Source organism: Wasmannia auropunctata, unplaced genomic scaffold (assembly GCF_000956235.1).
Source record: "Wasmannia auropunctata unplaced genomic scaffold, wasmannia.A_1.0 LD334538.1, whole genome shotgun sequence".
Classification (NCBI taxonomy): domain Eukaryota; kingdom Metazoa; phylum Arthropoda; class Insecta; order Hymenoptera; family Formicidae; genus Wasmannia; species Wasmannia auropunctata.
This window is the reverse complement of record NW_012028352.1, coordinates 1,011,199-1,031,154: the sequence shown is the minus strand read 5'-3', so window position 1 is coordinate 1,031,154 and position 19,956 is coordinate 1,011,199. Positions and strand designations below refer to the sequence as shown.

The 19,956-nt window shown below is 44.8% G+C and overlaps 4 protein-coding genes across 4 annotated transcripts; 2 read left to right on the top strand and 2 right to left on the bottom strand.

Annotated features, from left to right (window-relative positions):
• Positions 1–2,742: 2,742 nt before the first annotated feature.
• LOC105458414 (zinc finger matrin-type protein 1-like) lies at positions 2,743–7,196 on the bottom strand. The gene is made up of 8 exons (XM_011703707.1): positions 6,919–7,196; positions 4,541–5,041; positions 4,350–4,423; positions 4,053–4,205; positions 3,871–3,965; positions 3,303–3,679; positions 3,152–3,223; positions 2,743–3,052 (listed from the first exon to the last, which is right to left on the bottom strand). The coding sequence occupies exons 1-8, from the start codon at positions 6,956–6,958 to the stop codon at positions 2,892–2,894; spliced, it is 1,473 nt and encodes a 490-aa protein (XP_011702009.1). The 5' UTR covers positions 6,959–7,196; the 3' UTR covers positions 2,743–2,891.
• Positions 7,197–7,341: 145 nt separating this feature from the next.
• LOC105458415 (UPF0415 protein C7orf25 homolog) lies at positions 7,342–9,350 on the top strand. The gene is made up of 4 exons (XM_011703708.1): positions 7,342–7,918; positions 8,064–8,496; positions 8,599–9,119; positions 9,210–9,350. Exons 1-4 carry the CDS (start codon positions 7,757–7,759, stop codon positions 9,294–9,296), a joined length of 1,203 nt encoding a protein of 400 aa, XP_011702010.1. The 5' UTR covers positions 7,342–7,756; the 3' UTR covers positions 9,297–9,350.
• A 4-nt stretch (positions 9,351–9,354) lies between these two features.
• LOC105458419 lies at positions 9,355–12,511 on the bottom strand. The gene is made up of 5 exons (XM_011703712.1): positions 10,903–12,511; positions 10,323–10,452; positions 10,057–10,257; positions 9,580–9,972; positions 9,355–9,501 (listed from the first exon to the last, which is right to left on the bottom strand). The coding sequence occupies exons 1-5, from the start codon at positions 12,058–12,060 to the stop codon at positions 9,431–9,433; spliced, it is 1,953 nt and encodes a 650-aa protein (XP_011702014.1). The 5' UTR covers positions 12,061–12,511; the 3' UTR covers positions 9,355–9,430.
• A 552-nt stretch (positions 12,512–13,063) lies between these two features.
• On the top strand, positions 13,064–19,857 carry LOC105458413. The gene is made up of 3 exons (XM_011703706.1): positions 13,064–13,288; positions 18,270–18,494; positions 18,832–19,857. Exons 1-3 carry the CDS (start codon positions 13,216–13,218, stop codon positions 19,011–19,013), a joined length of 480 nt encoding a protein of 159 aa, XP_011702008.1. The 5' UTR covers positions 13,064–13,215; the 3' UTR covers positions 19,014–19,857.
• Positions 19,858–19,956: the final 99 nt, after the last annotated feature.

The window sequence follows — 19,956 nt, the reverse complement described above, 5'->3', positions numbered from 1 at the left end:
TCTTATGCGGAGAACGAGCATCGTCGAGAAAATCGTCGGACAAAATTTCTTTTCAGCAAAATTTCTTTTCAGATGTTTTTTCATGAAACACGAAATGAAAGATATAAATCATGAAATATATAAATTATAAATGTACACAACCATCAGTCCGGTTATATTTGAATCACTTTACGATATTTTTTCCATCTTGTACTTTCCACCGGCTTTACTTGTCGAAAAAATTATTTTTCAGAGACTCGCGACATCATTTTTTTTTAAAGCACTTTTAAGTTTTGACAGCTTTTCTCGATATGCCATTATATTGCGTACCGCGCTCTTTCGTACGATTATAATCTTCTGCGAGAGAATAATCGCAATCGCCGATGTAACGTTTTCTTTTCACTCTTGTTCCCTGGTTATTCATGCGTTCCTAATAGCTCGTAGCGTTGCGCAGCGACTGCGATTTTCTTCACGAGTCACGGCCGATAGGTGATTTTTGCGTGTTACTCTCTCTCTTATCCGAGAGAACCGAGAGCGCAGATTCGAGAGGACAACGACGAGCCGATCGCGGTGGAGCCTTGAACGAGGGAGCGATCGGTCGGTCGATCGATTGATTTTTTCGTCACGGCGTCTGGTTGCACCGCTACTGCCCGTCGCAGGTGGAAGCGAACTCTCTTGCTCTGACCCGATCGAGGCTTCTCAGAAATTCTCTCCAGTCATCGAGACGAATTCCACCGAAATGCGGGGCGGACGATTAATGGCTTTATACGTTCCTTAAAATCTTCGCCGCGTCACAGATTAATTTGTGTTTTTCTCCCTCCCCCTCCCCCTTAACGCTTCTCATCGGCTTCGAAATCGAACCGTGTCATCGTGCTTTAATCATTCGACGAGAAGTTCGCGCGAGTAAAGAGCCACAAAACGCTCCTCCTCTTCTCTCCGGGAATTCGGCCGTTTATGAGGGTAACAACTACCCTTATACTTTATGTGCACGTGTGTCCGCGTGTAATCGGATGCGGGGATAATCGGTAGAAAACGCGTACTTCCTGTCTAAATGTTTAGACGTCGTGATCATTGATCATTGATCATATACGAGAAACGGCGACGCAATCTCAGAACTGGAGCTGATGATATTTCATCGTAGTTTGAGGCATATCAATGCCCCATATTAACAACAATAAGCAATAATAATGATAAATAATAATTGTTAATGTAACAGTGATACGGTTTCTCGAATAATCATTGGTCAACGACGCGCGGATGTTTAGACGGGAGACGCACGCATGTGCGAATATGCTCCGGTTACGCGGCGCATATATTCCATCCGTTCAGATAATTTACGACCCCCGCGCATGCGACGAAATATGGTGCATTACATACAGAAGTGACTCCGCTCTCGGGTTGTAAAGAAAAAGGCGCGGCGAGAAACCGGCGTCTCCCGTGGGAGACAAAAGGACGGAAAAGGGACACGGGAGGTAGGTGGACGTGGCGGGAAATAAAACGAGAGCCGGTCACAGCGTTACACGCGCGGTGCGCGGTCGGGTCGTAAAAAAAATCCGAAGCGCAGGTATAAACCGACCGATCTACAAGTCCGCGCGCGAGGGCGATCCTAATCTCGCGCTGCTGATGCTCACGGCGCGGGGGGGGGGAGGGAGTCCAGCGCTCGGAAAACCAAAAAGAATACCGTATCGAGAGGTGGAGAACGGGAGATCGAGGGGGCCGCGAAATTGCCGGGATTCGTTAGAAAATCGCTGGTATGCGGCGCGTCACGCATCCGGGGCGGCAAGGGGAAAGGAAGAGGCTGCACAGGGGAACGGGGGGGGGAGGGAGGGAAGAGATATTAGAGCCTCGGAGGAATTTCGAGTACACGGCATCGCCCGCGGCGTCAAGATTTCTCAACCCTCTCGCGCGCGCTCGTTCTTACCTTCTTGGCCCTCGTTCGTCGTGAGAATTTGCGGCGAATTCGAAAATCCATGTTTGAAGGCCGCCCGTTTCCTGCGCTACCATTTTTGGACGCCCATCATAAACGTCGTGCTGTCGCTGTGCTGCTGCCCGTTTGCCTTGCCCGGGTACTTCATTGTTGATTCATATCGCTTTACAGCGACGTTTTTATTTCCGCCGCCGTTCTAAGAGAGACATATTCGTCGCGACTGACAGTAAAAAGAGGCGGGAAATATCGTTCCGCCTTACGTATCTTATGAGGTAATTAATAGACGAGAGTTTAGCTCGTTCACTCGTCCATAAACCGCGCGGCAGACGATTGTGTGTGTGTGTGTGTGTGTGTGTGTATGTGCGTGTGTGAGAGATACATAGAGAACGAACGACGTCAAAATGTTATGTTGTACCGCACGTTATATACACGTACGAAGATTTCGCGAATCTCGCGACGCCGACGCTTGTCGCGAGACTTGAAGTAATGATCTCGGTAATTGAATAAATGCGAAAGACGATTAGTCGCGGCGCCGAGACGCGTTTTAATGAGCCGCCGTCTAAATCACCCCGCGCTCGATTTACTACAAATTTAATCTACAGTTAATCGGCATTTAATTTAGATACTCACCTCGCGTAACTAACAGACTTACGTTTCCCATCAGTCGCTCGATCTAACTTCGCGTTAATTCGCAATATTCGGCACTTCGTCCGTCCGCGGTCTAATGAAATTCGCTGGAGTATACCGGTGACTTCAGACTTGGGAAGCACCGAGAGACGCAGTCACTTTTTTCTTTCCAGTGTGTCTCGAACAAGTTATAATTTATTGCACTCAACTCAGAATGAATTTCGTGTATTTCTTTGTCGTACAGCTGTGACCGGCAAAGCGTGTACACGCACGAGAATGATGCAAGGTTCAAAACTGGAAAAAAACAACAAAAAAAGCTGAAACGCTGTGGCATTGTATTAGAAAGTAATGTCATTGTTCACGGTTTTATTTTTTTCTTGAATCTGGCTTTCTTTGCCGCCACCGCGACGTTGGGTAACTTTGGGTTAGACTGATTTTTGTGTTTCTTGCTTTCTACGTGCTGGGCGAACGTGGTCTCCGAGTTTAACGATAGATTGCACGGCGCGCAGTAATACTGCCCTGCAAAACGAAAACGTCGTTCAGCAATCGTTGCACCAGCGTTGCAATATCATGAAAAACGGACTTTTCTAATCTTAATATACCGTAACGATTTCTTACCTGACGGTGTCCGATAAATAGAATAATCTATAAATAGAATAGGTTCCGAGGACGCGTTCTCGTTTTCGGCAGCTGAAACAAAATGCGAAGAATCAATTGAGTAAACACGACACACGTATACATGTATACATAATATGTTTTTTTTGCTCACCAATACTCCCGGATTCAGGTACAGGGAATCCACTGAGCCTGAGCATTCTCAAATGTCGGGCTCCGCGTTTGTGTGTCTCCAACTGATCCTGACGATTGGCCGAGACTCCGCACAAGTCGCAGCGCAACATCATGCACGATGGTAACGTGTATACGGATGGCACCGCGGTCGGATTCGGCACCGCGGACCGATTCGCCACCACGGCCGGATTCGGCACCGCGGTCGAATTCGGCACCGCGGTTGTACCATCGGGTACAATCGGTGTCACAGCCGGGGCGGATTGCACGTCCGTCTGGAAGGCCATTCCAATTCCGTAGCGACCCGTCGAGTCCACCTGATTGTACTGATGGTTCTGTGTTTGCAGCTTCTTCGACGGCCTGCGGAGTCGCAACGGTCTCGTTATTATCACGATGAACATAACTGAACTCGATCGTTACGTGATTTGTTACGCGAGCTACTGAATTGTTAAAATAAATAAATTATTAAATTACCGTCCGTAATTTATCGATCGTTATTAATGTAACTATTATTAGAGAGAGAGAGAGAGAGCTTGAATACAGATCCGTACCTCACACGAGGCCCGCCGTTTGCCGCCCTAATGTGCTTTTTGCCCGCGTAGTGTTGCGTGGCGTCGGTAGGCGACGTAAACCACGTTTTGCATATCTAGCAATGTAGATCGTATGCGAGGTACATTAATATGCGACTTATGTATGTAAATACATAACTGTAGGCGAAACATTGGCCTCTTACATCACAGTAGTTTTGCCAGTCGGTATTGGTCGTACTGCTCACTTGGCCGTCTTCCGTTTTCTGTTTTTTAACGCTCTGATTGAGAAACATCGATACTTTTTTCTGATGCGGCTTGCCGTCATAATGCAATTTCGCTTGTAGCGTGGAGTTCATCTGCAAAGTACGATATCGAGAGATACATACGATGCTCATAATTTTATCGACATGAAATCTACGCGGAGTTATTCTCGGAATAAAACTAGATTTAAACGGAGAGAGGTCTCTAATTATCCAATTATGATATTAGCCGGGTCTTACGACTGCATTGCATAGATCGCAGTTGAGCGGTTTCATCAGTGCCGACAGTTCTCTCTGCGCGCTCGCCACTTTCTCTGAAAAATATATAAACACAGAAATTAATATTTTACATATTAATAATTTGCTATCTATTTAATAATTTTCTCTCTCTCTATTATTATTATTTTTCATTTTTTAAATGCTCCAATTACCTGCATCCTGTGCGGGATCTATGAACTCGTTTTTGCGCTTGAAAAAGTTCTTGCTCTTGTTCTTCCCTATGACTGCGGTCGCCGCGGGAGATGCCACTGGCGCAGTAGCTGCACCCTTGTAAGCCGGGTCGTACCACGGAGTGTAAACCTCTGAGGTATCGCTATCCGGGGGTGCCCACCAGGAGGTTGCCTGCTGCCCGGTCTGCGGTTGCATCGTCGGATGCAGCATGTACGGACTCGGTGGCATGGCGGGCACGGAGTTCGGGAACGTACTCAGGGGAGTACTCGGACAGGCCCCGTCGTTCGCGATCGCTACCGGCGCGGCGACGGTCATCACGTTCTCGCTCGTTGTCGCCGGTCGTTGCTGTTGCGTCGTTGTCAACTGTGCATTGCCGTTCGGGGGTTTGCTCGAGGAAGACGGCGGTGGCGGCGGCGGCGGCGGGGGAGGCGGTGGTGGCGGCGGCGGCGGTGGCGGAGGCGGTGGTAGAAAGCATTCGAGTCCTGTTGCAAGAGAGAAGAAATGGTAAACCGAAGAATTCTATATAAGTCATCTCTGCGCTCCCAAGAAAGGTGGAGAAAAAAAAGGGATCCTCGACACGCGGTGGTTACCACATTTTTCTCGTTTCGAGACACACAGGAATTTTTGCAAAAATCGAAAGTTATAGATCATGCGACACCCCGCGGTTTACCCCGCAGCAACCTGTCACGTTATTGTCATTCTACAATGTATTGTGAAAGGAAGACCTTTCGGGTCTACAACATGGTGGGCTAATTACGGCAGCGGTACGCTTCGTACCCCGTATTATTTATGTCGAATTATTTTTGTCAGCTTGTACCATTTTTTTACTGAGCCTAACGGTAAATGACAGCGAGGATGGTTACGAACAAAGGGAGGTCCGAAAGGACCGTCTTCAACTTTCGTCAAGGGCAAGTTTTCTTCCGGACAAGTTTATTAGCGTATCCTACTCGCGGACTTGCGACAGTATATTATTCTTACTGGCGAACAGGTACTCGATTCGCGCGCCGTGGCAAAATTTCACACAGCGTCGCGCGGCCTACGAGATTTACGATCGTGATAATGATCGTGTGGTGACCGGGCAAGATGATTCGCTTTCGGCGAGAAACGTAGGTATATAGATAAGTCGGGCGCGGCGCCCGTTAAAACGCGATGCCTATCGCGCGCGGCTCTTACACAATTTACGGGGGTATCGCGTTTTTAATTGCACGCGCACGCAACGTACACGTCGCGTTGATTCGCGCGCGCGGGCGACCGGCTGATACAAAAGACCTGCGCGGCATTACGCGATAATACATCTCCCGCGCCCAGACAGCGATACATATTTAGCTTATCACACGTCCGCGCCGCGCTGCTGACGTAATTTATTTCAGCGACCGTATAGCTGCTCTCGCCGTATCTTCGATATTACTCGCATAGACAAGACTTACACGATCGCGTTAGTTACATAATCGGTATATAATTATAGGGCGACAAAAAAATGATCGCGTTTTACTTCATGGACTACGCTATATTGCTGTATTTTAATTTGAGGAAATTAATGTGTTTTCATTTATTCAGAACTACGACATAGTTCGACAGTTAATAAATATAGAATTTTGATACACAATTCCAATTATTACACCCCTTACGTTTGTTGGTGCAAAAATCCATTATTACATTTTACGTTTTAAACGACAGACATTATCGTGTTCATGAAATGGGAATTCATTTCATTTCGTGTGCGTGTGTATATATTTACATTTGATTACCCTCAGTCCTTTTCGGACAAAAATTCGCAAAAGAAAACATGCTCCGAATTATATCGACTGATTGCTCTGTTTACAAAATGACCGTAAGCGCGTTTTAAATGTTCCGAAACAGAGACAATCAAATCATAGATTCGATCTGGCATAACGTAACATTATAAGCTCGCATGTTCGTTGCGTGACCCATGCACTCTTCGACAATGCCGCGTAATTCACTCGTAATGTATATACACACACACAACACACACACACACAGACACACACACATACACACATACACATACACGATAATCGTCTCGTCCGGCGAGTCACGATCCGGCAGCTTTGGAGCTTCGAATATAATCCCGATTATAATACAGATCGCGCGCTTAATTGAGATAATCTTCCGGACCGACGAGACGTTCCGAGAAATCGACGAAACATCTCGCAACGATGCGTCTCGGGACTGTACATGTTTTTTTTCTCCCTTTTTTATTTTTAGCCCCGTTACAGACACACGCACATTATTGCGGAGTCGAACACGGACGTCGCAGCGGAGACGAAAGGGAGAAGGATCGGTCCCCCCCCCCCACCCCCCCGAGGATGACAGCTAGACGACCTTGCGGACGACTCACCCGGCACTTCTGGATTCTCTATGATTTTGACGCTGGACATTTTCCACCCGCTGCGGAAGATTTTGACTCCGAACTCCGTTTCCGTCGAGAGCAGGGGGGTCCGCGCCGCGGCCTCACGTGGACGTCGCGATTCCGCACCGCGGATTCGTCGTCCTCGTCGTCGTCCTCCCGCACGTCGTCGTCGTCGACGTCGTGCCCGTCGTTCTCGTTGTCACGCGCTCGTCGACGACACCGTTTCGCGTCACGTAACGGCGCGTAACGTCCCAACGCGGCTCGCACGTCGGCATCGACTGTCGCTTGTCGCGAGTGCCGGAGCGAAAAGTTTTTACGCGCGAGAGAGGTTAATTGAGGCGAGTTTGACACAAGAGGCCAGAAGCCGACGACGGCGACGACATTACGCGAACGCGTGATATTGACCCACGGCGCAAGATGGCTGCACGCATCACGCACACCGCGCGGGACTGCCGTCATGTGCGACGACCGTCGTGGCATTCGTGTTTCGTGGACAGTCGCGGGGGAGGTTAGGAGTGTTGGGACTTGGGAGTGTTGGGACTTGGGGGATTCTTTTGCGAGCCATAGACTGAGGTGGACGTCTGTGGCCGAGAATTCCATCAGCACGTTTTAATATTGCATCATTCAATTGATTCACTTATCAAGATTTAGTACTGCATCATTCATCTAAGTTGGAAAGACTGGCCAAGTATACCCCTGTACAGGGGACCAGGGCCACCCAAACGAAAAAGAAGAAGAAGAAGAAGGGAGTGTTGGGACTGACTTGGGGAAGGTTCGATTCTGCTCGCACGTCCGACGGGGGACCGTCGACCGGGAGCTCCTCACCATGGCGATGGAGGACGAAATGGGCGACGAGCTGCTCCAGTGCCTCGAGGAGAAAATCGCCAGTGGCCACAGCTTGATCGAGCGGCTGAAACTCATGGACAAGATCGACGGGATTGACAAGCTGATGCGGAAGATTCAGCAGGAGATAAAATTTCTGGAGAAGGCAAGAGATAATTAAATTTCTAAAACGAATCTACTGCGATCTGGAGTTTTCAGAGTTGAGGATTAAATTCTTCTCCATCTGGATAGAGATAGATTGGCACGTTAAGTTGAATTAGCATAGACTGATAACCTTATGCTTCTTTCAGGTGCAATGTATGGGAAACTTGAATAAGAAACATCTCCAGGGCTCGAATCTGACTCATCTCGACGCTATGGTGGCTCGGCTGTCCTGTGCAAAGGATCCCAGCAGCGTGATGAGACCCTTCAAGTATCAGAAATTGCGTCTGGAGGTTGACATAGTGTGTAACAGTGGCGCTTCATGGGTGAAAGTTATAGCGAGAAACGCCAAAGCGTTAACGCTGATATCTCTCGGCAATGGAGAATACGGGCAGAAATCTGTTCTGGACCAGGCCAATTCGTATCTTGTATGTAGCAAGTGTCATCTGCATCACTACAGACCGCCAGATGTGATATTTCATTTTGCTTACGGCGTAGAGGTTCCGCTAGCCTTGCAACTGGAGCAAATGGGCATCACGGTGGAGGGAGACAGGATAGACACGAACGACGAGAATTCGAACAGTCAGTACAATTTACTTCTAAATAAATATTTGAAGAACTAGATCGTGTGAAAGTGTAACCTTATGTATACTTATTGTTCTCTACTTATTTTTTTGGAGGTAGAACAAGATGAACTGGATTTGTCCAAAGGATCTACAAGCGATTCCGAAAAGGATGTGGATCTGCAGTCATTGAATACATCTGTGCTGTCAACCGAAATCAAACTCCTGAATCTGGATGTGTCGGCGCTACTGGCTTACGTTACGAATATGACCAATGGATACGATAACTATATTTATCGGGAGCCACTGCTTACGCAACAAGCGGAAATGGAGAGGAAACGTCCCATAAAACCGATCCTCGAGAATTTGTTTCGCGACAAAGAACTGATGGTCTGCCGGACGGCGTATAACAATTTTATGAATATCATCGACGTTATCGGTGGTCCGAAAGAGGCGCAGCGTGCTCAGGAATTGTTAAAGAAAGTCCGAATCGTCGACGACGTGACCACTGGACGAATTATGGAGCTGCGTTTAGGCGGTAAAATTAAGGACCGATCGCGATTGATTTTTGCAACGGGCGAGAGTATGAAAAGCATCACTGTTTCTGCTAACGAGGGATTTGTAAGAGCGGCGCGCATGCAGGTAAATACATTCGTCGTACAAGATTGTTTCACAAGTTTCACTAAGACAGTTCTTAGTCAGTGTTACACAGATATTGTATTTTTTTTTCAGGGCATCGAGTGTACAGTTTTCTTACACGAACCAAGGTCTCTGTCAGAAATTAAAGAAGGTAACGCAACAAGTATAGAACAATCTTGATATTATTTGGAATATCTAGGCGATCATAAAGAAAATATATACTGATACTAGGCATTTCTATTGTTAATTTATTATATTAATTTATATATATATTACGTAAAACGGCGTTATTTCTATGAAAAAAAAAGAAGCTACTATATTTCATCGTCATTGATTATCTGAACGTTGGACTTGTTAAACTGAAGCTCTAAATCTTCCTGAAATTCTGTAAAATGTAAAATAAGTCGTTACGTGAAAGGGGATGTAAAGTTAAATTTTAAAATTAAAATATTCGACAATATACCATTGATAAACTTGCTGAAATGAGGATTCCTTTCTTTGGCCATCTGTATATATTCTTTACTCTTCTCCTTGTTTTCGAGATGCATGTAACACTTGGCACTATTCAAAAGAGCTTTTAAATTTGAGTCATTCAGTTTTAACGTCCACTCGCAGTCGTGCAAGGCTTTCTCGAATAATCCGAGATGCATGTACGATAACGCACGGTTATTCCACAATACCGAGGAATCCTTACGTTGTTCTAATGCTTTGCTGTAATAAGTCACGGCTTTCTCGTAATCACCTTCTTTAAACGCACCGTTTGCAATTCTCTTTAACGTTTCCGCCCGTTCATTTCTAATTTTGCGATCTTCAGCTCGTTTTTTAGCATCCTTTTCCACGCTCTTCATGAATATCTCTGTTCGTATAAATCGCGTTAATTTATAATTTATCGCTACGAATGGACGAGACAGTGATATATAAAACAGAATGAACAATTTACCTCGCGACATTTTGTTCGGGTCGTTATTTGAATCATCTTTTGACGGATATTTATTGATTAATGACCGATCAGTTTTAATTTTTACCTCTCCGTGTTCACAGATTTCTCTTTCGACACCTTTTTGTAAAATTTCATCGGCTAACTTTTTCCCGCATTCTTGCTCCTCTTGATCGGAAGATGCCAACTTTTTCACGATTTTTTCTTGAATGAAGAATTTCATTGACAGGTATAAATTTACACGATATAATCGCGCGTGTCACACTTACCCACTTCAGTGACACGATGCATGAAATTTTGAAACTCTTCTTCCGTTACAGGGTTTAATTTATTAACAATATGATTTGCCTGTTCTTCTTTATCACAACTTACTTTATTCTGCATATTCATATCCATTTTTTATGTAAAATCGTAGGAACAATTGCAAAAACCTTTTCTATGCATTATAAGGAGAAGTTTGCTTCCAAGGAAACGCTATATAACCGAGTTGCTATGGTTTGTTACGCTATATATCTACTTATGTATATGTATATGTATAATCAAGCCTAAATACATTATCAATAAAATTGTATAAATAAAATGTACATTAAAGAATAATCTTTCATATCATAAATACATATAGATCTTTAAATAAGTTACGATTTGCACAGCTTTATTATGAAAAACAGCAAAGTTATGCAACTTTAATAAGAAAACGATGATCGGTTAGCAACAGTTTGGAACTTTGAATGTTATATGTATGAATATCAAAATGTAATATGTGAGAATAACATGCAATGAGATGTGTATATATATATATACAATTCTTTGTTAATTTATGAAAGTGAGAATAACATTCTAGTCATATTAACTATTTGAATCTTTTCTAGATGAGAATTCCATATGAGAATGAGTGTTCTTATTTAACGAATGGATCATCATCTGAGAGAAAAACTGTGGCGTAGTTTTACTGCTTTCCAAATTGTCATTGTCAATCTCGTCGACTTCTAGAGGATCCATGTCGACGTCTTCTTCCACGTCCGAACATATATCGATTTCGTCCTTTATGTAAACTGTACTTAAATTGTTATCCTCGGCGGAATTCTTCTTAAATTTTCGCCTGTCTAACGGGTCGTTTATTTTATTATCCGACGCAGAAGTGGATGGCCTTCCCGCTGTGATCTCTACCTCGTCCATGATACAACGCACTTTCTGAGAAGACAACGGCTTGCTCGTTATCGTGGAGAGTACACTCGGCCAGTTGATCTCAGGAATCATCGGAAATTCCTTCTTCTTGAGCAGTTCTCTGCGCTGCATCGGGGACGCTCTTCGCACTCCTCTACTTGTACTCGGCTCGTTAATGTCTATAATACTGATACCAGAGTTGCTGGTCTCCAGCCGTTGGCACAGCTCGCTTATGTTGATCTCCTCGCTCTTCGACGTTTCCTGAGGAACTTTGGCCGCCGTTTTGTATGCATTCATCTTCGAAGCAAGCCTCGTCTGCGGGCGCTCCTTACCCTGCATCCTCGCGGCCGTCTCGTGCTCCGCGACGACATTTCTACCGGGCGTGTTCTTGGTTTCCTCCAGCCTCACCCGCGACACCGTCGTCGTCTTCTTCAGCGCGTCGTAGTGCTCCTTGTTGTTGGAACCGTCGGACAGCAACGAGGGCGGGATGTGTCGCAGACCGGTGACCTCGAGGATCTCGGCGAGCTTCAGCAGCCGCCTAACCTCACTCTGGACTACTTGTATCTCGCCGCAGTACATGAAATTCACTATAGTCTTGAGATCGTCGGCCTCGATGTCGTGCAGAACGATCATCGGATGCGGATGATCGTTGGCCAGGAGCAGCCGGCGGAAGAAGGAGCTCGAATTGGCCAGTACCATCTTGTGACACTTGAGGATGGTGCTGTCCTTGCACACCAGGGAGAGATCGACGAATTGCTGTTTCTCGTAACAGGTGTCGAGCGAGCCCACCATGTGCGACGGGAAGCTCTGCCACTTGAAGCTCAACACGGAATCCTCCTTCATCGTGACGCTTTTAAGTCAATTCTTCGAGTCAGGAATCGCGCGATCGGAGGTGACGCGATCAAGGTTACTCGGTTAGCGGCCGCGTTTCTAACAACAGCACTCGCCGCTAACCACGTGCCGCTGTTATCGTCGTCACGAAGCCATCCAAGGATGGGGATGGAGATGGAGGCATGGAGCCGATCGAGGGACAAATCTTCCCGGCGGGACTTTCCGTACGCATGCGTGAAAACGTCACCCCGCATGATCACGTGATAAATTCCTCCGTGGAGCCTTTTATTCTAGATTCGGTGCGCGCGTGCCCGTTTCTTGTACGATGCCGTATCATGTTCTTTATCTTCGTTGTTCGCTGAATGTCAAACAAGGATAAAATGATGCATTATGCGTATTGTACGCGAAACGGAACGTAACTTCGCACTTTTAGAGGTCCACGCTTTCAAGCTTTTCAAACCCATATAATATATATATATATATTTACACACTGCCTATTGTAAGCTATTGATAGCGTGCGCGCGGGAAATAATTAATCCTCGCGTTCCGTACCGCGAGAACGCTATTTCTACGATTTCTCACGATTTCGATTTCGAAATTTCCGCGGAATTCGGGCGGCAACGCGCAGTGGCGCCGGCGCGAGATATCGAAGTCTCGAAAGTCGCGAGGGGTCTCGAAGAGGGGTCGATCGACCGCAGCGCAGCCGGCGGCGACTTCTCGCCGCTCCAATTGGCCTCGACAATTGCAAATGGTCGTTTAATAAACAGATGATTGAACGCGTTCCGCGGCGCGCGGCGTGGCATTTATCTGTCAAAAGCGGTGGCGGCCGGCCGACGAACATTGTGATGCGCCGCCGGCTGACGCGCGTCCGTTGAACGTTGAACCGGCGAGGCGTGGACCCGTGGACGGCCCCGTGGGGCGACTCCTTGTTTTCCCGGCTCCGGCGACGACGGACGGCGCGGGCGACGGGACGACGGCGACGACGGCGGCAACGACGCGGCGGGAGCGAGAGAGCGACAGAGAGGGCGAGACGCGCGAGAGAGCGTGCGGAGCGGGCGACCTTTGAATAACCGACGCGCACGTTTATTATTATGTGATCCGCGGGTCGCGCGCGCGGGTTGACGGCACAAAGAGAAGGTAGACGACAGGAGGAAAGCCGTGGGGAAAATGCGGAGCACCGACGTTTTCTGCTATCTCATCGTGGCGACTCTCGCCGTTCTGTCGACGCTCGGTCGTGCAGGTAAGTGCATACACACACACACACACGTTGCATTTATTCTCGCGTATATCGCATCGTGCAATACGCCGGAACAAAGAGGCAAAGGAGAGCGATAGAGTGAGAGAGAGTGAGAGAGAGAGAGAGAGAGAGAGAGAGAGAGAGAGAGGAAGAAAGTATCATGCCAGGCCCGCTGTCTGGTTGGCAAATTAAAGCCCGAGCGGCCGCGAAATTGGTTCGTCCGAGCGAGCCGCCGCAGTCACCCCAACTTAGCCACAATAGTCTTCTTCCGCTCTTTCTCTCTCCCTCTCGCTCTTTCTTTCTCCGCGCCTCTCTCGTCCCCTCCGTCTCTCCGTCGTTCCTTCTTGAAATCACGGATCTGAAGAGCACACCCTCGGCTGCTACGCGGAATCGCCCAGATCAACCCGCAACACGTGTGACGCTCTCGTTCTTGCGTTTCCGGCGGTTCCACACTGGAAACGTAGTCAAAAACACGTTTTTCCCAACGCGAGAAATATCCCGCGAAATATATCCCGGGAAATAGTCGTTATCCGTACTTTTATGCGTTATTTTTTAGTATAAATTTGTTTTGAATAACCATAATTACGGTGTAGCTTTTACGCGCGAGATGCGTCTTTAATGCGCTTCGCAGAACTGCAGGAAGTACCGAACGGCGATAATTTAGTAATATCACATTTTACGATCTGTCGTCGTTACGCGTGATATGATAAAAATGCAAATGATTGGCGCGATAACGCTGCCGAGAATTACAAGTATTAAATATGGTATCTGTGGTTATTATTCCGGAAAAAAAAAACGGCGAAATAAGTATCGATGAAAATTTCGCTCGCGCCGTTCTCTATCGACGTAATCGTGACGAATTTTTTTACAGATAAAAATACATCGAAGTAAATAGACAAATATACATTATGCTTCGCATATTGCCTCTGTCGATCGAATGCTAAATATATATACATATATACGTCTCGCGTCCCGATTTCCGCTGAATTATTTTTCCTCGCATCGTGCTCGCGCTGATTTATCGTCTCTCGCATTTTTACGTTTGCGTCTAGTTCATTACGAAAGCGAATTCGAAACGCTTAGTTGCGCGGGTCCCTGCTGTTTTTTTTTTCCGGATAATTACGACGTCGAAGAGAGAGCGCGCGCGCAAGAAACTCATCCGCGATAACGTATCGTCTTCTAAAGATATTTTTTTTTATTTTACCGCGCAATTTACAATCTGTGCATACCGATGTACTTCCCTTTTTTTTTATCGCGTGACATAATCGTCGATAGCTTCGGGGTAGAAATCGGACCGTGACGCAATTAGTGCCGCGTTAATTTATTACGTTGTTGAAATGCATGCTTTTTTGTATTCCTAATTAATGTGCTGGATATTTTTACCTCATACATTATATGCCATATAAATGACACATACATATGTAATGCCACGATACATTTATCGTTTCTTTTTGTATCATCGTTTTTTTGTGAAATATTCTGCTTGGTTGCGTTTTCGTGACTTTCCGTTTTGTTACTGTTTTTTTACTGAACGTTTTTTAGATTCTTTCTGAAGGAAACGTTACACTTTGAATTTCTACATTTTTAGTGTATTTGAGAACCGTTTCGTGTCGGCGACGAAGTTCCTTTATCTCGGGAATTGGTCGTTCTACGTTTTTATCACGTAAAGGTTTTTCCGGAAACCTACGATAGTTTATCGGCCACGTAATCGCACGGATCCGCGGCAATTGGCTTTACGACGTGAATGTTTGACGTCGTTTCATCCGCCGTCTGTTTTTATTGATCGTACATCTGGTATATACGCGGACGAAAACGAGATACCGCGGAGCTGATACACGCCGTACGTTCCACATTACAACGGCCCCGTATTAATTTAAATAACCGGAAAGGTTATATAAGCACGCGCGCGCGCGCGCGTCGAAGAATTCGCCGAAAAGAAAACCGGCGGTACGATATTTCGCGTACCCGGCGCGTATTTTAGCCATAGCCTCGTCAGTGGGCGAGGAAACGCGCGCGATTTCCTCCGTCTACTTTGCTCCTACGGTCATTTACACATTTGTTTATTTGAGTTACTGCACGTGTACCGCACGTGGCCGCCCGCCCGTGCATTCATATGCGATAATATAGAGTTAATAACGAAACACCCTGTATACGTTTCTTGAGTCGGAAATAAGTTCACTTGACCGATACCAGGTCTCTCGATATACCAGCGCGTTTTACGTCCCTCCCAAATTCATCTACTTCCCTAACCAATTTCCTTAAAAGGATATTCTATATATAAAATACGCTCCGGGAAATCCCAAGTGAAGACTTACCCGCTGTCCTTCCACGCGGGTATTCACGGGCTCGTACATAATAAACGAGCCCGCGAGGGGATACCGTGTTACGCGTTGCACGTGAAATCCTTCGGTGAATTCGCGTTTACGTGGCGAAACTCGGTCGGATGAAATTGGATAGTCGACGCGGAATTGAGCGAAGACACGCGAAGAGTAGGTACGCCTGGTAGCTTTCTTTTCGAGTAACATTTAGTTTTATGGATATCATCGTAATACGAGTTTTCACTCTGGGAATATTGAATCTGCGCCGGGATCTGTTCCATACAGACTTTTTATCGTACTTTTTTTAAGCATATTTTTTTTGCCGCGCTCTATCGTATCAATCGATATTTAAAAGTCACGGTAGAGCGATAGCGGCGAGTCGACGATTACATATCTTTTTTAGTCACACAAACGAAATTTGCGGAATTGCATCGATTTCGCGTCTCTTATCAGAATGTTTTGTTGTCGATCGCGATGTTTTTCAATAATTCGAGATATGAACTGACAATTGTATCTATCATGCCACTTATGCCGTATGGAGTATCGGCAAAATATCAGTCACGCGAATCGTTTTTCTGTCAATTTAATGCTCCATCTTTTACGTATTAAGGAGCAACGTTTTTACTCATCTACCAAGTTTCGATTCTAATAACCGTATGAAGATTTTATGATAATATTCGTCATTATTCTGAATGCGGATAATTCGGGACCGCTTCGATCTTAGGTGATCGTTCGTTCGCAATGCTTATGTGTCGTTCCATTCTCCTCCGATATCGCTTCGGATCTTATATTATCGAGAAGGAAGATACTTACATAATCCCGGTGTAATCTTAACCCGCGGTAGGAATATCTTTTCGAATGGAATTCTCCTTCGATTCTCTATACGTACGGTTTTCGTACGGCGGATCGCCCGTTGCGGGACTTCATGAGAGCCAGATGAACAGACTCTTTGTTCACCCGAACGATCCGACTTTACGACGTTATCGCGGAAAAGTGATCCGTATTGTGCGCCGCGGCTCTCCACGAGAATGCAATAAACGGATCGAATATGATATCCCGAGATTCTGAAATCGTTGAAACTTTACACCGACGACGACAACGGCGGATTCGCCGGTCTGAATTACGTGATTATATTCAACGCGTCTTATGATCAGGCTGACGTAAATTGTGGCGGCATTGTAGGGTCGTATTTACGGCCGGAGATGTGTATTGCTAATTTTATTTGCGAAGGTGTATAAACTCGTGAGGAGGAATTTTTTTTCAACGTAAAAAAAATTTCCTTTATGGCGAACACACGTTACTGTTTATTGACGACAATTTATGACGTGTACATTTCTGCGGATATCCATGTCGATATTTCAACGAGAGAGAGAGAGAGAGAGAGAGAGAGAGAGAGAGAGAGAGAGAGAGAGAGAAAGAGAAAGAGATCACGTAGGACGACGTTATAGGATTAATGCAACGGCAGCTATTTAAATAAAAAATAAGTCCCATAATACGCTTGATTCAGCCTCAGTGCGGTTAACATCCCTCGTATGTGCTGTTGATAAAACGAATTCATCTCTATTAACTGATTCAGCCAATCACGCGTCACGCGGGCTCTCGATGGAGTTACGAAAATGCTATTCATCCTCGTGTCTCTTTGTGTCTTCTATTCTGGATAAGATAATGAACCGTGTGTTGACCGGCGATAACGAGAAGGATAAGGAACACAGTGTTCGATTAAGTCTCACATGACGTGCAGCTTAATCATTGATTTATACATATGTAGTGTACATGTTGCATTGTCTTGACAATTACATTGGCTTTATCTCTACAAGATTACACGGGCAGTCTCGAACAAAACTTTCGAATCGCACATAATTCACAAAATCTCTTAATTTAATGTAGGATTTATTTATAACATTTTATTGCGTTTTCGAACGATAAATGCTTTTTTAAATGAAATAATTAATTTTTTTAGAATAAGAATCAGAAAGTGATCTATAATGACAGAGTATGATTCAAATTTTCCTCTTTATTGCTATCACAAAATTGTCGCGTTTATGATTGGATTATAGTTTAAATGTGTATCATAACAATTATAATTTTGAAATTGTATGCCGTATTTGAATGTTATTTATGTCGATTTTATGTTTACAAATTGAATTAGCGTTATTTCAGCAGCGAGTGAGCTGGAAACGAATCTTTCTATTATTTCGACAGATAAATTGGCAGCAAATATTTTCAGTTGACAAGATTAACATGCATAAACTTTATATTATATATAGCTTGACAATTCGTACTATTGGTTATTATTATTATTATTATCTCCTTGTAATATCTTTGTGGATTTCTCAGCAATTATTTATTTTCCGAGCTGTTTTAAAAACGCCTATAGGTCTATTTTCGCACTCGTGTATCATGCTTATATGAAATATTCAATAATAAATGTAATTATTTCTTGAACTTATATTATCAAATTACAAATATTTCACATAAATGTTCCTTTCACATGTGAAGGAGTATTCTGCTTTTAATTCGTTCGATGCGTATAGCTGCAATGTTAAGCGGAGATCTGTATCGCCGGATTTACGAGAATACAAATTGGAGAGAGTGCTGGACGTTGTCGATTGACTCATTCTTGATGATTCATTTACCTTTAAAGTGTTGGTGGCGATTCTTTTCAGAAAGCGACGACGAAGCGCACACGATACGACCGTGTAACACTTCGGAACTCATCCTTTCGCAGTGCGGTAAAAATCAGAGGTGCCACGTGAGCAGCAATGGCCAGCAATTGTGCGATTGCCAACGTGGTTTTGATTTTGTTCATGGCGAATGCGTTAGGGCTACATCCACGGTCGTCGACGTACTCTACACCACCCTGAAGCCAGAGCAGAGGACCGAGTCAGGAGGTACGTGCACATCGGGAAATGCGTTGCTGAATGTTTGTTTGCTTTCTCACAGATTTTACGATGAAAATCAATTTAGAGATCGCGGTTATTCCGTTTAAAGAAGATATATTTCGGAAGACATTTTACGGACAATATCCGAGTGTAGTCGTCCGTCCTTGTTTACGAGCGTCTTTAACTCACGATTAGATAACACCACTTAACTTGCCTATTATTCATTCATTGATATGATAAGGAAGCAAGATACACAGGAAGAAAAAGATTTGTTAAAGCTGACGACTACCAGCAGTAGCTAAAACGCCAACGTTTGGCGACTAAATTCTCAATAAATTTGATTTAGGTAGCTCCGTAGCCGCCGGTCTGCTAATACCCACCTTCCTCATAGTAGTCGGTGTGCTACTGTACTTCGGCGCGAGACGGTACAAATGGGTGCAACGATTTCGGCAGTATCGTCACAATCGTTACGGCAATGTCATAGTCACAAGAGATGACGATGACGACGACGATCCACCGATAGCGTAAATATTGATAAGTAAAATGTATGAGAGAATTATAGAGAGAGAGAGAGAGAGAGAGAGAGAGATGCACTGGCCGCGTGTACCAAACGATCGAAACTCGAATAGATGCGGTGTATACTTGTCTGTTGATAGAACGTACGTAGTTACGAGATACACTATAGAGAGTGGACTTTGATACGGGAGTACACAAATTATATATATAGTCGGTCCGGCGACGCGCTCGTTTGATTCCTTTAGGAATCGTTACCGTATAATTCCGTGCATCTATCAGCAGGGAAGTACATCTAACTAGGTGCACGAGAGGCAAGGGATGAAAATGAATCACGAGGCCAAATGTAAAGACGCACTTGCGCGAGTAATTATGCTTTTATAATTAATCCGGAGATGGATTATCAAATCACGTCGTGTCGGTCGTCAATCCGATGATCGCGGGGATATACAAATATTACATAGTTTATATAATTATAATGATTGCATCGCGTATAGAATTGTAATAATTACTTGCAGCTCCAAGAGATGGAATATTTTTTGGCTAGATTTTTACCCATCGCTTATCCTTTATCCATCGCGGACATAAAAGCGTTGTTACTCTCACGCTAGTTGCCGAATCTATATTTATATGTGATGGTTGGTTAAGGAATATAAAGCATAATGGAACTACGTTTACGATAATTCTAAGCATTCACTGAGAGAATAATTTTTTACATTGATATTAAAATAAGCTGGTCAGTAAATCTTACATAATATTAATAGATGTATAATAATCAGGTGATCGTTTCTTTCGTCACCTTCCTCGCTGTAGCTGAAATTTAGGAAAATTATATTAAATGTTGTGTCATTATTGTGAATAGGATTACGTCTGTTTTAAAATAATATTCGGTGACATAATATGATTTACACTAAATTTGTTCCTTTTTAAATTTTCTTAAATTACGGTTAATTTTTGA